At 42.3% G+C, this 20,901-nt stretch overlaps 1 protein-coding gene across 1 annotated transcript in view; it reads right to left on the reverse strand.

Annotated features, from left to right (window-relative positions):
* The window catches only part of LOC103253539 (talin-2-like), an 81,105-nt gene that overhangs the window by 9,788 nt on the left and 50,416 nt on the right, over positions 1-20,901 (reverse strand). The window contains exons 16-17 of the mRNA XM_021709474.1: positions 13,603-13,708; positions 12,658-12,782 (exon numbers count right to left, since the gene is read on the reverse strand). Of these exons, the coding sequence (XP_021565149.1) occupies positions 12,658-12,782; positions 13,603-13,708 (231 nt within the window). The remainder of the gene's footprint in view (positions 1-12,657; positions 12,783-13,602; positions 13,709-20,901) is intronic.

Here is a 20,901-nt window from a genome sequence, read left to right on the forward strand (position 1 = left end):
GGGGGGGGGGGGAGGGTGGAAAAAAGGAAGAATGACTATCGGTTCTGAAAAGTCTTACTTTTCTTGAGTAAAAATCACAGCAAAATAGCATTTGCATTTCTGTAGTGGAAAATACATCAAGGCAAATGTGACATCAAAGTGGAACTTGTTCTGTCACCTGGACACTCGCCATTAGGGTTTTGGTCTACATTTATCACCATCACATCCCTGGCAGCCAAAACCACCCGGAAAGTCAAAGGGAAGCTTTGGGGAACTCAGATGAGTCCTCCAGAGTCCCCTGGGATGACAGTCCATGACTCTACATCAATTTGGTTAAGCTGCCCTCATAGGTCGCAGAATGTTGAAGATGTGGCTGGAACCTTCAGGCACTGAGAAATGGTGATTAGGCAAAGCAATGCTTTTTGATGTGTGGTAAATAGACATCACATAAACTTTACCTTTTTACCCAATTTTAAGTGTACAATTCAGTGGCATTCAGTACATTTGCAATGTTGTGCAACAGCAATACATCTTTAAGAGTGCCTACTATGTGCTAAGTATTTTGTTAGGTTTACCTACGTACACAGACTTCAGTTCTCACCTAAATAAATACAAATTTAAAAACAATTTAAAAAAACCCCTACATTAAAGTTATCTTTGCAGTGAGAAAACACTCATGCCCAGGGACGAGGAATATTGGGTCTAAGGTCATGTGGCAGCATGAAGACTCTAAACTGGAATCTGAAACTAAAAATGACTCTAAAATGAAGTATTTCTATTAGCCTCGGCTGCCCCTTAGGGCATCAGTGAGGAAGGACTTCATGCCAGAGGTTCAAAGTCAGTTTGTTAATGGTCCCTTAGGAAACATCAAACAGGATGGGCACAATTCTTCTCTAAATCCCTATTTTTAATGACCATAGTTTGACCCATAAGAGATGTCAATCTCATTTTTAAAATAATCTACATTATCGAAATAAAATTTCAATTCACATCTAGTGGATCTGAGGAACAATGGCAGCATTTCAGAATTTCTAAGCCAGAACCTGTGTGTTCTTTCCTATTTCTGATCAAGTCCTGCTCTAAGAGTATTTAAAATGGAATCTGCTTATTGAAATACAGAAATGACTCACCAAAAGATACTCTGGCATAATAGGTACTCTTATACCCAGGCCCCAAATAAATTACATTAGGCTCTAATATATATATCAAAATCAAAAGAGTGGGTCATAGAACTCTCTTCCAGAGCTTACGACCCAAAAATAGGTTGAGGAGATTCACATCTGTAATCCCAGCACTGGGTGGCTGAGGCAGGAAGACTGCTTGAGGCCAGGATTTCAAGATCAGCCCGAGCAACAGAATGAGACCCCTATAGTGTGTGTGTGTGTGTGTCTGTGTGTGTGTGTGTGTGTGTGTGTGTGTAACCTTGAGATTAAGAGCTTTTCTGCAAATTCATTCTGCGAAAGTCAAGTGTATAACAGATAAAGGCACTGGGCAAATCACAGAATTTCTGAGTCCGAAAGGAGCCGAGCCCCTCTTCATTTTGCAGATGAGGAAATAGAGGCCCATGATGGCCCCTCAGTGTCCCAGACTCCTGCCTCTGGTGGCCTCAGTTACATGATGGGTTTCAAGCCTGCCAGATTGACAGTATGGGGACACTATATCAGATTTCTGATTTCCCACTTTTGTTTTTTTTTTTGAGTTGGAGTCTCACTCTGTCGCCCAGACTGGAGTGCAGTGGCCACTCCCGGCCACCGCAGTCTCGACCTGCTGGGCTCCGGCGATCCTTCCACCTCAGCCTTCCAAGTAGCCGGAATTACAGGCATGTGCTACCATGCCCGGCTGATTTTTTGATTTATTGTAGAGATGAGGTCTCGCTGCCCAGGTGGGTCTCGAACCCGCGGGCTCAGGCAATCCACTCACCTCAGCCTCCCAAAGGTGCGGGATTACAGGCTGAACCACCGAGCCTGGCTTCCCATGTTTTAAGATTTGCAAAGATGAACTTTCCTTAAATTCTTATATATCATCTTATTACAATGGATTTGAAGGATCTCTCCACATCTTCTGCTACCCTGGAGTTTTTTAGGGTTTATTTTTTTTTTTGTACACACAGGCTTGAAATAGATATTCAACTTGGAAATATTTCCGACGCCCACAGATTTTTCTGATAATGTCAACTGCTGCAATGCTCTTAGATGAATTTTTATTTTTCTTTCCACAACATCTCTAGCCTTCAAAACAAACACAGCAGAAAGTCTTGTCTCTGGGAGACATATACTCTGATTAGAAAGTATTAGATCTCCTGAGAAAGGCCGACTTGGGATGGCCACAGGGATGCAGAGGAAATGCTTACATGCTGGCCGTTTGGGCCCAGCACCATGATGAGACCCAACAGCTTGCCTGCTGGGTTCCCACATTCCCCTACGTCGGTTTTATCATTCAGACGAAACACCCACACTATGTCTCCTGCTGAAAGCAGACATCAACATGTCATGTTTCCTCACACCCTACAACGTCCAACCTCAGGGAAAATGGGATCTCCCCAAGCTGAGAAGACTGGTGAGAAGCCCGTGTACCCTGGGCAGTGCGCCCCATAGGCTCCAGCTGCCACCAGCATGCGGGATGGGGTCTGGGGGAGGGTGGCAAGGGTGGCAGGGGAAGGGAGGGAGGACACACACTTCATGAGGAAGGAGGAACAAAGAATCGGCTTGGTTTTCGAGAACTTTCTTAAGTAAAAGGATCACAATTAAAGTGCAGAGTTTGTTAATTAGAACAATCCCCACCACAGCTGGGAGACGGGAGAATAAGGAAAGCAAGGTGGTACCCTGGGACCCTGGCAGGGGATCTGGAGGTCAGGACCCTCTCCCAGAGCTCTCATCCCCACCTCCTCACCAGAGGGGCTGAGCTGGCCAATCTCTTGACAGCCTCTTTGAGATATTTTACAGATGACCATGGTCAGTCAGATATGTCCCTCCAGCTTATGGAAGGACGAGGACAATGAATCCTCACCTGAGTTTTTAAAAAAATCCATTCACCAATTGAATCCTGCAAAGAGCTGTTAAGACTGTTAAAACCATCTTTAATGATCATGACTAATCCTATGCATGTGGCTATGTGTATTTCTTCATGACTACTGGCAACAAGTGAAGGCAAATAACTTAAGAAATACTTTTAATAGACAGGCTTGCTTGATAGTCCTTGCTAAAGAATTACTTGAAGACCTAGTTAAAGATGCAGGTCTGTTTCAGTAGTTCTGGGGTGAGGCCCAGAAGTCTGTATTTCTAGTGGAGGTGGTCATGGACCACTCTGTGGGAAAGGCCAGCCTAGGCTAAGGGAAGCAAATGCCAGCTGACTTAAACCCTACCAGCCTGTGATCTCCTCCAGGACCAGATTTTGTTTTACGTTTCTCTAGCAGAAAACCAGATAGAGGTGTCCATGTGATGAATATTTGCTGAATGAATGTATCCATTCTAAATGAGCTTTCCAAGTTGCAGAGTTCAGCCAGAGGACAACACACAAGGTAAGAGAAGGAGAAATACATTGAGTAAGCTCCCATACAGCTATGTGTGTGTACAGCTATGAGCAGTTTCCCGTCCATTTAGGGGCCATGGGTTGTTAACCGTGTTCTCTACCGGCAGCCCGCAAGTAACATTCAGTTGGTGGCATTTGGTCATGCATGGGCCAATGTGAACCCAGCAGCATCTGACCAAGGGGCACTCTTACTTAACAAAATAGTGCCGAGAAGAGAGTTAGCAGATGTGCAAACTAAGACTCTACTCTGCCTAATGAAAGTATTTGCTGCCGCTTCTGTGTGCTGCTGAATCTACCCTCTCTTTTGGTCTGATGCTCCTTTCCCCACGCATCTCCACTTGACAAGGGTGGTGGCCAGGGCGCTCCTAGCCCTGAGCAACTGGCTTTCCTGAACTGTCTAGCATACTCTGGCTGAGGATGGAGTTATCCTCACCTGGGCTTCTAGGGAGTTTCGAGAAAGGTCTGAGCATCCTTTGGTTGACCTTCCTATTTGCTGATCAGAAGAAGCATAACTCGCCTTTTAGGAAGTAAGACCCCCTCCTGGGAAAGGCTACACTTCGGGCTGGCTCCCTTCCTGCTTGTTCCCCACACTCAGGAGAGTATTTGAGGCTCCCATATGTTTGCCCTGATAGGTCTAAAGGTTCAGGAGCTAGGATCCTCCTGGAAGAGGAAATGGCGGAGGTGGGGGGAGGAAGGGGAGCGCTATGGGAATGAAGAGAGGAAAGAGGGAGGCCTTTCCTCATTTTTAACTCGGCTTTTGACCTTTCATGGACTCGGAGGAAAACTCCAGAGTGACACATTACTCTTCTAAAATGATTTTTCTTCCTAACCTACCTCATAGGGTTGTTAGGAGTAAATGATTAGTAGATGTAAAGCATGACTGACTCGTAGCAAATGTTCAGAAGCTATCAGCAATTGATTTCATTATTATTTCTACTACTACTTTTTTCTGGTTTTAAAAATTGTTTTCCCAGCTTTGGGCTAAGCTAGTCTGTTTCTCTGTGGGAACCGTGTTTTGCACCCCTCACTCTTCCTGCCATTTCTGATTACAATTTAAAATAACCGTAAATGCAAAATCCACGTCAACAATCAATGACATGTCAAGTGACACATGGCGTCGACGGCAATTCTTCCAGCTTCTCCCTCAGCACCGTCCGGGAGTGGGACAACCTGGGTTCCAGTCACTGCTCTGGACTTTGACCATGTGACTTTGGGGTCTTCACTGCACTTCTCTGGACATCAGTGGCTCCGTTTTTTGTCACTTGAGGAGCAACTCCTTTCGCTTAGACACGCTTGGTTCTAAATTAAACTCTCCTCAGAAGGCTTTGACGAAATTAAGCAGGAACTACTTTTTGTCTGCCTTCTTTCTTGGTCTCCTCAGGGGAGCCCTGGCTCTTTCCTGCAGCTCCTTACCACTCTCCCCTGCCCACGGGGCCCTGGGCGAGCACTGGGCGGGGGAAGGGCATTTCTCCCCACAGTCCTTTTCCTCACCCTTTTCTCTGTGCCAATGTCCCTGCAATCCCAGGAACCTCGGAGGCGAGGGAGCACAGGGCACCTGCAGGAGAGGGCCGAAGGGCCACTGCCCGGATATTTGCCTCTTTCCCTGGAAGCATCCTGTGAGGGACTGCCTTGCTGAGAGCTAAAACACACAGTGGTGGCCTTTGTCACACTGGCTCCACACGCCAAAGAACAACACACAGTGTCACCTTTACAGTGAGGTGCTGTGTTTTGCTCACTCCTGGAAGTCTTGCAGAATGCTTGCTATTAAAATAAGGTCACAGCCATCAGAAACCTAAAAAAACATTGGATGTAATTCAGTTTTTAAAAGTGTGAACATTCTGCATATAATTTAAATGTCCTTGAGGGGAAAAAAAAGAGGCCAACACCTAGAACTCCTGCAGCCCGAGCAAGGCACATTTTCCTGCCAGATGGAAGGCTGAGGAGAGCAGACTGCCATGTTTCTCCTTTTTTAGCCATGAGTTTGGCTGCTACCAGTTTGCTTCTGGTATTGAACTGAGAGGCACCTTAAGGGAGGCCCTAGCCTGTATCCCAAGCCCCAAACTGTGTAAGAGCTAGATCAGCTTCTTTTTGGAGGACCCAGGGGTGGGTTGGCTTTAGGACTGCTACACTTACTAGCTCTTTTTTTTTTTTTCAGTTGGAGTCTCACTCTGTCACCCAGGCTGGAGTGCAGTGGCATGCTCACAGCCATCGCAGCCTTGACCTGCTGGGCTCAGGCGATCCTTCCACCTCAGCCTTCCAAGCAGCGGAAACTGCAGGTGTGTACCACCAAGACTGGTTAATTTTTTGATTTATCGTAGAGATGAGGTCTTGCCAAGTTGCCCAGGCTGGTCTCGAACCTCCGGGCTTAGGTAATCCTCTTGCCTCTGCCTCCCAAAGTGTTGGAATTACAGGTGTGAGTCACTGCGCCTGGCCACCCTTACTAGTTCTAACAAAAGGTAAACCTCCCAGAACAACTGGGACTGCTACAATTCAGCACTGGACAGTTGGCCTGGTCTCAAGGAGAATTCCAAACAAAGTGAGTGACAGAGAGAGCAGGCACTGTCAGATGGTTATGTCTGGGACTGGGGAGGCATCCAGTCCAGATGCGGGATAAAAGCAAGTCCACACAGCACCTGCGGGAATAGGTCTGACCTTGTGTGATTAGTATCTTGGGAGTGGTTTTCTCACGTACCCATTGCTTTCGAAATGAAAAGCAACACCACTGAAACGATCTTTTAGTCACTATATTTGTTTGATTTACAAAAATGTGTAAAGATGGTGTCATGCGCTCAAAAAAGTGGGGGAGGGGGATCTTGACTAGACATTTATGAAGCACAAAAAAGAAAAGGTAACAGAATTCTTCCCAAGAGGTATCAGATAAATTTGCTACACCTTAAGCCCTTTCCCTCTACGTGTCGGAGGAGGGTCTGACAAGGACCTGCTGGTCTACAGTGGTGGAAAGTCGCCCGGGAATGTGTGCTGACCGAGTGCTCTACACACTTCTGCTTGTCACATCCTACACGATTCCTGGTCTGCAACCAACTAGCAACACATGAGCTCACAGCCTGCTATCTACCCCTATAGAGAACGCTGGCATTGCTCCTGCCCTTCCCTGAACACCAGGCTGCCTGTTCCTCTTCCCCACATTCATTAAAGAGGGTTTTGCTGGTCAATTACAAAATGACCCAAAGAAACAAAAGTATCACGTAAATTTAAACAGATGGGCTCTGTCTGAAGGTCCTTTCAAAACTACGTTTTTCCTTTTTTTTGTTCTGGTTGTTATTAGTATAGATATGGGGTCTTACTATGTTGTCCAGGCTGGTCTTAAACTCCTGGGCTCAAGCAATCCTCCTGCCTAGCCTCCCAAAGTGCTGGCATTATAAGCATGAGCCACTGCACCTGGACTCAAAACTGTTTTCCTTTATATTTATATTCATCCTAACTTTGTCTGTTCCTCATAACATGTCTGTTTTCCGTGGCCATTTGTCATTTCAGTAGGATAGCTTAGCTATAACTGGACTCAAAACCAAAACTGACGTTCCCTAGTGAAGGTGGCCCTGATTCTGGTGGCATCCTAAAATCTCCCTGACAGAGGACCTGCTGATACCCACAGATCACTTCCCAATGGAAAAGAACTCCAGGGACAGGTTCCACTTTGCAACTCTAGAAGCCAGGACACACGTCCCTCTTCTGTGTCACCACTCTCTGCTGCTAATATCTATGACCCCATCACTATGCATTTACCTGTAAGCAACATGGAGATGACTTCTAGACATAGCCAGGGGAAGCTTTCATGACTGACATGTTTCAATTCGTGGCTCACCACCTGTATGGGGGTGTTGCTTACATATGTATACTCAGGAGTTCTTGCTAAAAGATTGCTTCTTTTCTCCACCAAAAAACTGAGCTATGAGCATAGTAGTTGTCCTTCCAGACAGAAGTGCTCACAAGGGCTTTTGCTGAGAGAACTCACAACGAACTCACATATACTTCACAGCCCTCCTATGAGGAAGAGGTCAAAACCCACCAAAGAAGGCTGGTACGCACCAGAAAAAAATGTTTTCTATATCATCCCAAACTTCCTGCCACAGCCAATTAGTTTATGGGACTACTTTCTGATTGTCTGCTTATTTGAAATATTATCAACCTCTGCTGATAAGTTAACCTATTACAGGAAATTCAACAGACAGAGTCAACATTGCACTATCATTACGAGATATACTTAGTCCTAACCAAGATTTGTGCAAACCGCAGTGACTCACCATCCATACAGTTGGTAAGGCTGATTTGGGTGTGTGTTTTTTTTTTTTTTTTTTTTTTTTTAGTCAGAGTCTCACTCTGTCACTCAGGTTGGAGTGCAGTGGCATGCTCACGGCCACTGCAGCCTTGATCTGCTGGGCTCAGGTGACCCTTCCGCCTCAGCCGCCTCTGCCTTCCAAGTAGCTGGAACGACAGTCATGTGCCATCACGCCTGGATAACTTTTTGATTTATTGTAGAGATGAGGTCTTGCCAAGTTGCCCAGGCTGGTCTTGAACCTGTGGGCTCAGGCAATTTTCTCACCTTGGTCTCCCAAAGTGCTGGGATTATAGGCGTGCGCCACCATGCCTGGCCCTGATTTGGTTTATACAGTTTGTTACTATGAGTGGAAAGGAAAGTTACAGATAATTGATGTATATTCTTTGAATTGTTTGCTGAAACTCTGATCACGAACATTTAAATTGAAGATAAAGATAAAATGAACCAATATGAAATATAATGTGTTTGGAGGTTATAAATCCTGACTTTTATTATCCCCTGTCACAGACTCGGGTTAGATGCTTCCATTTTTTTCCCCCACCAATCCTTTCCTTAAGAATTCACCACTGCACAAAACTAAACTGTACAAAATAGCTCAAGCTCTTATGAAACATCAATTATTATTTCTTGTTTCTGTAATAGGCAAATAACCTAATAATACCGATACAGGTCTCAAACGCTCCAAGAAGAAATGGAAAAAAACATACTGGATTGTAATGAGTGCTCCGTCTTCTAAATCTACTTGTGATTTTAACATATGCTTTCCTGTTGCCTTATAAACTTTATTAGGAACCCCCGGAGACAGGGCAAGACACTGTAGGAATATGTTTGATATATAGTTGGATTAAATAACAACCTAATATATCAAACATATCACACAGAGGCCTGCAGAAAAGGCATCCAGGTTTGACTGAGCTCGAGAACAGGCACAGTATTGAAGGTTATGGTTGCAGGGGGTGGTCACCACTGCGGCAACTCCGACACCTGTCTTTGGAGCACAGGTCTGTCTGCAGGTGTGGAAACGGCGCCATCAGTGATATTGTCGGCTCGTGCACTGGCGCTCACTGACTAAATGCCACTAGACCATTTTCCAAGCCAACAGTGGATTCAACAGTGCCTGTCTGGGAGATTCCAGGCAAAAAGAGATGCTTAAATCTTAAGGGCCTGGGGTAGGAACGAATACACCAGAATCATCCTCATAAACCACGAACCATTCTCCTCTTCAAACAGGCAACCTGAGAATGCCAACCAAATCATCACCCCTCCCCAAAATGATTCCTTAAAGCAGCTCAAATGTTCCCCAGTTACAGAAGGGAGACATATTCATTTTCCACTGAGAGTATGTGTATGTGTGAGGGGGTGGAGTTGTGGGGATAGGGATGTAATAGCAACTGTTTATTTTCAGTATCCTAGGGATTTTTTTTTTTAAGGTGATGGGAGAGGATGGAGAGAAGCCATTAACCTCAAAAGACTGGTTGATTTTGGTGTCAAATTGTTGTTTTTTAACTGGAGAAATACATTCCTTTATATAGGCAAGGACGATATTTTATTTCATGCAGAAGTTATCACAAAGTAGATTGCCCTCCTAGACAGGCACAAAAACTGGTTTGGGTTGATGGTTTCTTCAAAACATTAAAGAAAAATATAGATAGGGGTCTTGCTATGTTGCCCAGGCTGGTTCCGAACTCCTGGCCTCAAGTGATCCTCCCATCTCAGCCTCCCAAAGTGTTGGGATTATAGGTGCAAGCCACCACCTGGGCCCAGACAGTTTTATAGATAATATCCATGTAGGTGCCTCTGGCCATCAGGTCAGAGATACAGAGAAAGACTTCAGGCTATTATGAAGCATTCTGTCAGTACCAAGCACTTTCCTGATATGATGGAGACAGTCTACTAAGGTAGGCACCCTCAAGCCAAGGATACAAATCATCAGTTATGTTAACTTTGGCTTGAACCGAAGGATTTCTGGGCTTTCCTATAAAAACCCTCACTGTAAACACAAAGGCTAGGTGATCCTAGGGTAGTGTAGGGAGTCGTAACTGGCCCACTTCAGCAGTCATCATTCATTTCTAAAGTGCTATTATTTAGAAAATATCGTTTTATACAGTTTTAAAACAGACTCCTTCATCATCCCAGGTCCATGATCATTCATGTACATTTCTTATCTTCTTCATATGCGATATTCTTATAGAGCCGTGATTATAAGTACATAATTCTGCACCCTGTTTTTCCCCCTTTATATCATATCATGAGCACCTTTTTCATGCTACATAGTCCTCGTGACCATTATTTTTAATAGCTGCACAATATTTCTTCAAAGAGACAGGTCACATTCACCATCTCATTACTAAAAACAAGTGTGCAAGGAACCCTGTCATTCGCACACAACTCTTTTCCCCTCTTGGACTTCCTCCTCAGAACAAATTCCCAGAGGTGGGATTCATGACTCAAAGGGTCCATACCAACCACAGGTGGTCCCTATGGGACTAGACCAGCTTCCTCTGACAATGGAGGGGCGGCGGCAAGAAGGCAAAAGGGGACTGGCGTGGACTGAAACTGCCACCTGGAGTCCACATACTCCTCTCCCCCAACACAGTCAAGGTGGTCTGACACGGGCAAGGTACTTCTCCTTTGGTGCCTCTGATGCTCATGGACTTTTTGAAAGGATCAGATGAGTTACTCCGAGTACCTAGAAGACTGTCTGGCACACACTTGACACTTGATCCATGTGAGCTTTTTGGTTTTCTTATTCTTGAAGGCCTATGGAATAATTTTTATTTCAGGCGTTTCTTAGGATAAAAGTCTCAGAAGCATATTTTCGAAGACGATGGTGATGATAAAGGTGATAAAGTCACCATTTACCAAGTCCTATTGTCTGTCAGACAGTGTTCTTATATTATTTGTGATGACCATAATCCTATGGGGGTAGGAACACCAATAATTTTGTTTTTCCCACCAAGAATCACGAATTAAATAAATGACTGGACAAAGGGAAACTGAGATTCTGAGATAGACCAGAGCTCAGAATGACCCTGCAGAGGAATAAAGGAAAGCGGATGGAACATCTGAGTGTGTGGTAGTGTTCATGTTAAATTAGCACCGGGTTACTTCTCCAGGAGAATGAATACTGCCAGCTGACATGGCTTTGACATTAGCAGACAGAAGCTTTCCTGAGAGAGTGTACTTGTGAGAAATTAGACAAGGACGAGGAAAAACATTTTGCATCATGCTTCGACATTTTAGTCAGTTGCTTTTTAAGTTTAAAGACTTTTCTTTTCTTTTTGGAGTTGGAGTCTCTGTTGCCCAGGCTAGAGTGCAGTGGCATACACACTCACAGCCACCCTAGCGTTGACCTGCTGGGCTCAGGTTATCCTTCCGCTTCAGCCTTCCAAGGAGCTGGAATTATAGGTGTGTGCTACCATGCCCAGCTAATTTAAAAAAAAAATTATTGTAGAGGTAAGGTCTCACCAACTTGCCTAGGCTGGTCTCGAACCCGAGGGTTCAGCAATCCACTCGCCTCGGCCTCCCAAAGTGCTGGGATTACAGGCTGAGCCACCGAGCCCAGTCTAAAGTACTTTTAATTCATGATTAACTTGGTTGACAAAGCAGAAATAAAGACGTAACTAGAGAAATAAGTTGTCCCTATACCCACACTTAGCTCTTAAGTTTATAAGAAAAAATGTTGGTAACATCAGGCAACCCAAGATCCTCAGGTTAGAGGCCAGCAGACAGAGCCCCGGTAAACCCCCAAATCAGAAGCCAAAACTGTAAAATGATATTTTGATGGTGTAATGCTTAGATGCATTTACCAAGTCTAGAGTGACTATTAGGAGATAAGTTGTAGTAACAAAGATAAGTTCTATTCAAACAAAGTTTTGAAGAATGTTTCCAAGCTTAAAAGACTCATTATATACACCTGTCTATTTCTCACACAATACTGGCATTTTGAGTAGTCTGCTCTATGTTAGTGGTCAGACTTTATCCTTTGGTCTTGCAAAAAAGGGTAGAATTTCAGGTATACCTAAATTGGGGGATCCATTTTTCTTTTTTTTTTTTTTTGAGAGGAAAACCAGATTTTATTTCCTAATGTATTTGGGTACTTAGAAAAGAGGTGAGTTCAGGTACCATCAGGGACTTGCTTGAACAGGAAGAAAAAAGAGGCCTCCTTTGATTCTACTGCCTTCCTGATGAAGGTAGAAATGAAAGGTGAGGTGGGGGCTTACAGTTTCTTAACAGGGCTGGGGACTTTGCCCTGAAGACAGACCTAGCTCAATATCCTTTTAATGTGTCCTCCCCACTGCCTAACCTAAAAGTGTCTCTCCCCTTTAAGTGGCTATGCCTCTTCACATATCCTCATGATCTTAAGTCTTAGACATTAGATAAACATAGATGGAAAAACACACCAGCCAATCACACTCTCCATACACACCGAAAAGGCCTTTGTGCACTTTGGAGGTTCACATTGCCCTTTGTGAACTCCCAATATCTCTACTTCTCTGTAAAAAGCATGATGAAAATCAGAACACTGGAGACCAGCAATCTTACAACCAGTAGCAGGAACTTTCCACAGGAAGCATCCAACACCTGCTTTATGTAAGGGAACTAAATCAAGACTGTAAATGCCCTGATTCTTCCTTTGGAAAAACACCCAGAAGTGTCTTTCTGGGTGGTGAGCCTGGCACTGTTTTTCCCCCCAGACTGCACAACAGCACTGGGCAGGTAGAGCAGGCTTGCTGTTTGCTGTCTGACCATGGGCAGGAGACAAGCTCCCTGCAGCACACCTAGCTCCATCTCATAGCCACCCCCCAGAAGACCTATTGATGTCAGACAAGCCACCACCAACGGACACTCACTTTTGGTTTTGCTCTTGGCTTCAGCTGCTCTAACTTCTTAGCAGCGGCCTCGATGGATGCTGCGGCCCCCAGTAATTCTGTTTCTGCAATGACAGTTGGGTCTTCCGGATCCACCCACTCGGTTCCTAAAATCAGTCCAAAAGAAGGTCATTCTTGGTAGCTGCAGACTTCAGGGCACCGGCTTAATTACAGACAAGATCTGGATTTGCATGTGGGGAGGCTCCATGAGCCTACTACCTGCACTGTCCTGAGGCACCTTCTCTCTAGCTTTCATAAAGGCCATCTGGATTGTGAGGAGGGGCTGATTCTGGTTTTCTAAATCAGTTGTGTGTATAGCCCTGCCACAGAGCAGTCACTAAGCAGCTTCAAAAATGAAGAGCCCATGGCCCAAGGCTTGAGCCTGATTCTAACTTTGACGTTAAAGCTCATGGATATAAGTAAGCATCCTCAGGAGACTCTAGATCATGCTCCAGACCATTCAGAGGCTTGCCATTCCCATCTCCTGGGAACACATGAGGAATGGTCCCACGCCTCAATTCCAAGAAAAGGAAATTGGTGAGAAAATCTTTTCCTGGTGAGTTCACTGCTTCCGTGTAAGCACACAACATAATACTCAGATAGCACTGCTGTCTAAATGTGAGAATATTATCTGAAAAAGAATAAATATCCCGATGAATGAAAATGCAGATCCAAATAAATGGGGAGACTCCTCAGTTCTCCACGGATTATACCCTGTAGAAGCACTTAATACAAAGACTGGGAGAAAGACTTGCTTTAGGGAGGAAGCTACTTTTAAAATCTAAATCTACTCATTTGCTTCAAGAAAGTACCTCACAGTTCTCTTGGCTCATCTACCAGCAAAGGGCCCACGTCCTGCCCAGTTCAATGTATTGGCACTGCCTCATGGGAGTGCCCTACCCAAAACCATGAGAGAATTCAACCTACCTTTCATGGCTTCTGCGGCCTGGATGAGCTCAGTCACGGCACCAGCGACCCGCTTGGAGAAAGCAGCCAGCTGATGCTTGAGTTCTGGGGTTGGTTTCTGAAGAATCTATGGAGAAACAAGCCAAACACATAAGGAGGTGGCAACTGTTGTGACATGAAGGAGGCACACAACCTCCTGGTGGACATGGAGTTCGACAGCCTGGTTTTAATTGCATCTCTGTCCCAAAGTGACTTCAGAATCTTGGAGAAAAACATGTAAGACTCATTGGCCTTCAGTTCCCCCAGGTGAGAAATATTTTTTTATTTTTTTATTTTTTTTCAAGTGAGAAATATAAGTTGGGAACCAGGGGTGCCTCCAAGATCCCTTCCGACATAGTTCCCAAAGATCTCAGAGGAGAGGAAATTCTTGTCTTTTATTTGAAGTTTCACTTGTCCTGTATTTGTACATAAGACAACTACATGCACGTGAAAATTACCAAACATGTAAGAACCCTCTGAGTGAACACAAATGCTCCCAGCTGTGGGACAGCCAGTGCTTGTGACAAAGCAAATGCAGGACCAGAGGAAACGCGCCACTCACGTCTTGGAGACAAAATCCCTACGTAAGCAACTGTTAACTAATCAAGAGGGTCACTCCTGAAAAAAATCAATCCATTTCCAGGGTTGTAACTGAAGCTCTCCTAGGAGGAGTCCTGAGGATTTGTCCTCTTTTGAATGAGCTCAAAGGTTTTTAAAATTGTTTTCTGCTTTTTGTGGAATTAAAAAAGCTGTTGGAAATTCCAAACATCAACCCCACTTAAAGGACATCCCCAGCTGATTTCTTCTCACACTCATCCAAGAAAGGAACTAAGAAACAGGAGGACAGCCCCTCACTGCCTTCCACCATGGACCTCAATTCTGACCCACACCATCCTGCTCCTTCCTGCATCTGAAATTCCTCTTCCAACACGTTTTTCTGTATTCCCCCCACACCATGTCTCATAAAGGTAATCTTCCGATTTAGAAATGTTCAGACAGGAGAAAGTATAACTGCTGTCTATTGCTGTACAATTTTGGAGGCTCTGAGTAGGGGACAAAGCATCAGCCTTGGAAAGCTGTTATTCTGTCATTTGAATGCCATGTTCAAACCTAGCTTTATCTGTTACTGGTTTGTGAACCTGTTTTCTCATCTGTAAAACCGGGATAATGCTTAGCTCTGTGGGTTGACAAAAAGATCAACTGGAAAAACACATAGGAAGTATCTCACACAATGCCAGGAACACCATAGGCGTTCATTAAATGTCAATTTCCTTCTTGGTGCCCCATACCCTTTTTCACCAGGCCAGGTAACGCAATCTTTTTCAGGAGTTTGAAAAGGATGGCATTTGGACTCCAGGCCTAACCCTTACACCATTGTCGGGAGCTGCCACTCCTAACAGAAGGCAAAGTAAGGGTTACCTGAAAATGGGAAAAATGCTGGCTGAGAGCAAGGCCCCAGCTAAAGCGGCCATGCCGGAGGCAAAGCCCTATGGATCCCATTGATGGGCCCCCTTTGATCTTTGGGAGTGTGTGCATAAGACAGAAAGTACCTCTTTCTGATGAAGCATTAACTGATAAGCGAGGATGATGTATTGGTGAAACTGAAGTTTGAGACATGAATAAGGAACACAGCAAAAGCACGGCCATTAGAGATGCTAGAGAATGTTTAGTTACCTTCGTCTCCATAAAAAGCAAAACCATCGTGTATAAAGAAAATAAAAGAACTTTCCCATTCTTAAATTTGAACAGACCCTATACTAAATGAACACCTGAGACGGGTAAGATGGAAGAGGAAGTTTGTGAGACCTGAGACAAGTCAATCCTGAGGGCAGCGGCTTTTAAACATGATTTAAGAAAGTATAGACATAGTAGATATAAGTTTGTAAGAGTAAAATGATCTAGTAGTGTAAGTATAATAATATCGGAGAGAAGAGTTAAGTAGATAAAAATAGGATGACGATTAAAGATAATTAGACAAAAAATAATTAAATAGAAAACAAAGATAGGATATAAGAGCAGTCGAGCATAATTCATGTAAAGGTTGTTAAGCATTATTAGATTATGATTCATATAAGTAAAGTAAGAATAAAGATAGATACATAATAGGAAAGTTTATAGGAAATAATTAAGAAATAATCAAGTTAATTATAAGAAACAGTAAAATTAGTTATCGATGTAAACGCCAATATACTGCTGTTAAGTTACATGTAAGAATTGTTAGAAATATGATATAAAAGGGGTAAGGGTTGAAAGGTTACAGTTAATTATTTTTAGCAGAAATTGTTTCGTTCCTGTCTGTTGATTTTAACATAATGGAAACAAAAAAAGAATAGGGAGGATCAAATAAATCATTGTAGAACATTTGATTGTAAAACATAATGTAAGCTTTTGTGGGCATATGTGTGAGGGGGTTGAGGGTTGAAAATGCCTTATATAAACATGGGAAAATTGAATAAACTTTGGAAGAGTCCCGAACTCGACCCAGGGAGTTGACTTGTGTCTTCTTCCTTCGCCGCGTCTGATTCTCTCACCTCAGGCCCTAACCCTTGTGTTGGAGCTGGACTCTGACACACCACGAGGCTTAGTAAAAAACAGAGGCTTAGTAAAAAACAAAAACAAAAAACCCAAACAAACAAATCTCACATCTCTAGAATAAAAAAGAAAAATTGGACTGGAGGAGTTCATGGGTTACACTGTGACCAGCCACACCAGGGTACAGATGACATGATATTATATACTTGGAATGATTAGTCAATGGTTTTTGAGCATTACTTCCCATGCATCTATCCTCATCCTCCCTCCTCTTGTAATCTTTTACATTTATTTTGTATTTGCTTCTGTTCTAGGATTCCAGCTGCTTTGTTATTCTCTCACACTAGAACCCATATATATTAATAACTCTGCAGATATTAAGAACTCAGTACAGACCTGTGAATGAGTGAACAAATGAACTGAGTGAAAAACAGACCAATACACTATTGGGACAAGAACTATTATGACAGCTTCCTAGGCCAATTCCAAAAGAACACTAGAACCACGGAGAGGTGAGTAAATGCCTTTACTTTCTAGTGCAGCCAGTGGGCAGGCAATTTAGCCAAGCACGGGTTTTGGAGTCAATGTCAATGTACTTGTGTACCAGTCCTTAACCCCTCTCTAAGCTTCAATATACTTAGTATTTCAGTGAACATAACAACCATCCTTTCCTTAGAGAGTTGTGGTGAAATGATATACATTAATATAAAGAGTGCTCCTGATAGTATTGTTCTGGGCATTCGGATATTTAAAATTTCTCCAAATAATTCTCATATACAGCTAGAGTTGAAAATCACTGCTCTAGACTCAGATGGTGGCATTTGACACCACTTAATTGTAAAAGGCTTGTACGATATTTGTTTGAAACAAGATATGCTATAAAACCACCAGGTTATGGCTCAGGGTCAGCTCATAAGCATTTTAAAATGGTTTTCCCACAGTGACAAACACAACATGACTTAGCAAATGGTTAAGGGTTTGGTGGAGATAATCATACTTAGTAGTGAAAGGTGGAATGTTTCTCCCCTAAGATAAAACATAAGGTAAGGATGTCTATTCTCACACTTCTATCAGTGTTGTACTAGAATTCCTAGGCAGTTCAATAAAGCAAGAAAAATAAATAAATGATACATAGAAGGGAAAAGTTCACAGATGACATGAACATGTATATAGAAAATGCTAAGGAACCTATAAAAAAACCTTCTAGAACTAATAAGTGAGTTTAGCAAGGTTGCAGGATTTAAGGTTAACATACATACATCAATTCCACTTCTATATACTAGCAATTAAGAACTTGGAAACTGAAAGTTTTAATAAAAATACCATTTATAATAGCATGAAATTTTTTAATTACCTAGAGTTAAATTTGACAGATTACAGACATTACTGAAGAATATTAAAGAAGACCTAAAAAATAGAGAAATCTACAGTATTCAGAAGACGCAACATTAAGATGCCAATTCTCCCCAAATTGCTCTATAGGTTCAACACAAGGATTGCATCCTCAACAGATTTTTGTAAAAATAAAAATTTGACAATATTATCCTAAAATGTGCATACAAAGGATCTAGAAGAGCCAAAACCATTGTGAAAAAGCACAAAGTTGGGGGTTTTTGTTTGTCTGTTTGTTTTTTGAGTTGGAGTCTCACTCTGTCATCCAGACTGGAGTGCAGTGGCCGCTCCCGGCTACCGCAGCCTCAATCTGCTGGGCTCCGGCGATCCTTCCGCCTCAACCTTCCAAGTAGCTGGAACTACAGGCGCGCACTACCACGCCCGGCTAATTTTTGATTTATTGTAGAGATGAGGTCTTGCCAAGTTGTCCAGGTGGGTCTTGAACCCGCAGGCTCAGGCAATCCATTCACTTCAGCCTCCCAAAGTGCTGGGTTTACAGGCTGAGCCACCGAGCCCGGCTTGAGTTGGGAGTCTTAAACTACCTGATTTCAAGGTTTATAAAGATGTTGTGATTGAGACGATATGGCCATTGGTATATAGACACACAGATCAACGGAGTAGAAAAGAGTTTATAACTAGACTCATGCATAATGGTTTCAACCAAGTTGCTAAGGCACCTTAATTCAGCGGGGACAGGATAATTTTTTCAATAAATGATGCTAAAACAAGTGGACAACCATATGTAAGAAAATGATCCTTCACCCTTTCCCTGTGCCATACGCATACATTGACTAGAAACAGATTATAAAACTAAATATAAGAATCAAAACTACGTAGAAGAAAATACAGGAAAACATCTTAGTGATTTTGGTTTTGGGAAAGATTCTTAAATAGATGACCAAAAGCACAACTACAAAAGAGAAAACAAAAAAACCTGGTAAGTTGGACTTCATAAATTTAAAACCTTTTGATCTTCAAAAGACACTGTCATCCACACAATGGAATATTATTCTGCCAGAAAAAGGAATGAAATTCTAATATGTGCCATGAAATTGATGAATTTTAAAAACATTATGCTAAGTGAAAGGTATAATTCATCTGTCAGGGTAAAGAAAGCTACTCCAGGATATGTAAGAAATCAGAGCAGCTCACCTCTTTATTCCATCCAAGGACAATACTTGAGGGAAAACATATATAAACAAGTAAGGAAAGAAACAGTAGAAATTTCAAAATGAGGAAACAGGAAGTGAAGACAAGGGTGGAGAATGATGAACTCTTCCTTGTCCTCACCTCAAAAAAGCTAGGGATAGATTATGGGAATGTGCAATGTCAATGTTAGTAAAGATTTTTTAAAACAGCAAAGAAAAACATTATGCCAAGCAAAAGAAGCCAGTTGCAACTGATCACATATTGCATGATTCTATCTATATACAAATTCCAGAACAGGCACATGTATAGGGGCAGAAAGCAGATCAGTGACTCTCTGAGGCTGTGGGTATACAGTGGGGAGGATGAGGTGTGGGTGCTAATGGGCACGAGCTTTCTTTCTGGGCTGATGAAAATGTACTAAATTCAATTTATGGTGAGAGCTGCACAACTCTGCAATTATACTAAACACTAATGAACCGTACACTTTAAATAGATCAAGTTTGTCATGTGTAAATTCTTATTATTTTTTGAGACAGGGTCTTACTCTGTTGCCCAGATTGGAGTGCAGCGACACAATCACAGATGACTGCAGCCTCAACTTCCCAGGCTCAAGTGATCCTCCCACCTGAGCCTTTGGAGTAGCTGGGACTACAGTTGTGCACCCTCACATCCCGCTATTTTTAAAAAAAATTTCTTGAATGTTTTGGAATATAGGTTTCACTGTATTGCCCAGGCTGGTCTTAAACTCTGGGCTCAAGCGATTTTCCTGCCTCCGCCTCCCAAAGTGCTGAGATTACAGGTGTGAGCCACCATGCACGGCCTAATTTTGTCATATGTAAATTATATCTCAATAAAGCTGTTTAAAAAAATAGAATCAACATGGCATTCAAATAAAAGAAGAACAGAAAGCGTCAATATCATCCTAAAATTAGATGACCCTTGCAAACATTCAGTTCATTCTAAATGTTTAACATCAGCTCATTTTAAATGCTTAATATCTGAGGACTATAAGATGCATTTTGGTTTGACTTTTGTATTTATCTAAGTTCTATCCACACATGATTTTTTTCTCAACTCTCCGTAGTGCTGTCAATTTCTTTCTTTTTAAATAATATAAATTTGTCTTCTTTGCTTCCACAAGACATTGTTATAAAAATAAAAAGATAAGCCACACCTCTGGAGAAACTATTTGCAGAACATATATCTGACAAAGAACTTGTATCTAGAAAATACAAATAATTTAAAAAACTCAATAATAAGACAAAACACCCAATAAAAAATACACAAAACGTCTTAACAGGCATTTCACCAAAGAAGATATATAGAGGGCAAACAGGTACATTAAAAAAGTTACTCAACAATGTAAATTAAAATCACAATGAGATACCACTATGCACCCACTGGCTAAAATTTAAAAGACTGACATGAAAACCGGTATCAAGAATGTAGAGCAATTGAAATTCTCATATACTGCTTGTGGAAATATAAAATAGCAAACCACTTTGGAAAACAGTCTGGAAGCTTCCTAAAAAGTTAAACATACACCTACCCAATGCCACAAACATTCCATTTCTAGGTGGAATGAACACATATTGGCACAAAGACTTGTGTATATATGAATGAATGTCCTTTAAAGTTTTATTTATAATAATCAAAATCTGGAAACAACTCAAATGTCCATCAACAAGTGACACATTTTGGAAAATCCATACAATGGAATACTACTTAGCAATGTAAGGGGACAAATTAGTGATACATAACAACAAAGATGGAATTGAGAATACTGAAGCTGAGTGAAAGAAGTCTGATAAAAAGGAGATGATAAATGATCCCATTTATAGAAAAGTCTAGAAAATGTAAGCAAATCTATAATAATAAAAAGCAGATCAGTGGTTGCTTGGAAGTTCTGAGGGGTGATGAATATATTCATTATTTTGGTTGTGGTGCTGCTTTTACAGATGAATTACCATGTCATTTCTCAAACTGTACGCTTTAAATACATGTTGTTTAATGCATATTAGTTATGCCTCAATAACATTGGAAAAAAGTTGCAGGTGTGGTGGAGAGATTCACTTAAATCATCAAAGTAGAAGGATTAAAGATCTTTGTCTCCAAAAGAAGAGCCCTTCATGTAGAACGAGTTTCACTTGGCATACACTATGGCCCTCTCAAACAGGGAACAACCTTGTGCTAAAAAGCCCGAGCTTC

Source organism: Carlito syrichta, unplaced genomic scaffold, assembly GCF_000164805.1.
Source record: "Carlito syrichta isolate Samal-C Ts95f unplaced genomic scaffold, Tarsius_syrichta-2.0.1 Scaffold236456, whole genome shotgun sequence".
Classification (NCBI taxonomy): domain Eukaryota; kingdom Metazoa; phylum Chordata; class Mammalia; order Primates; family Tarsiidae; genus Carlito; species Carlito syrichta.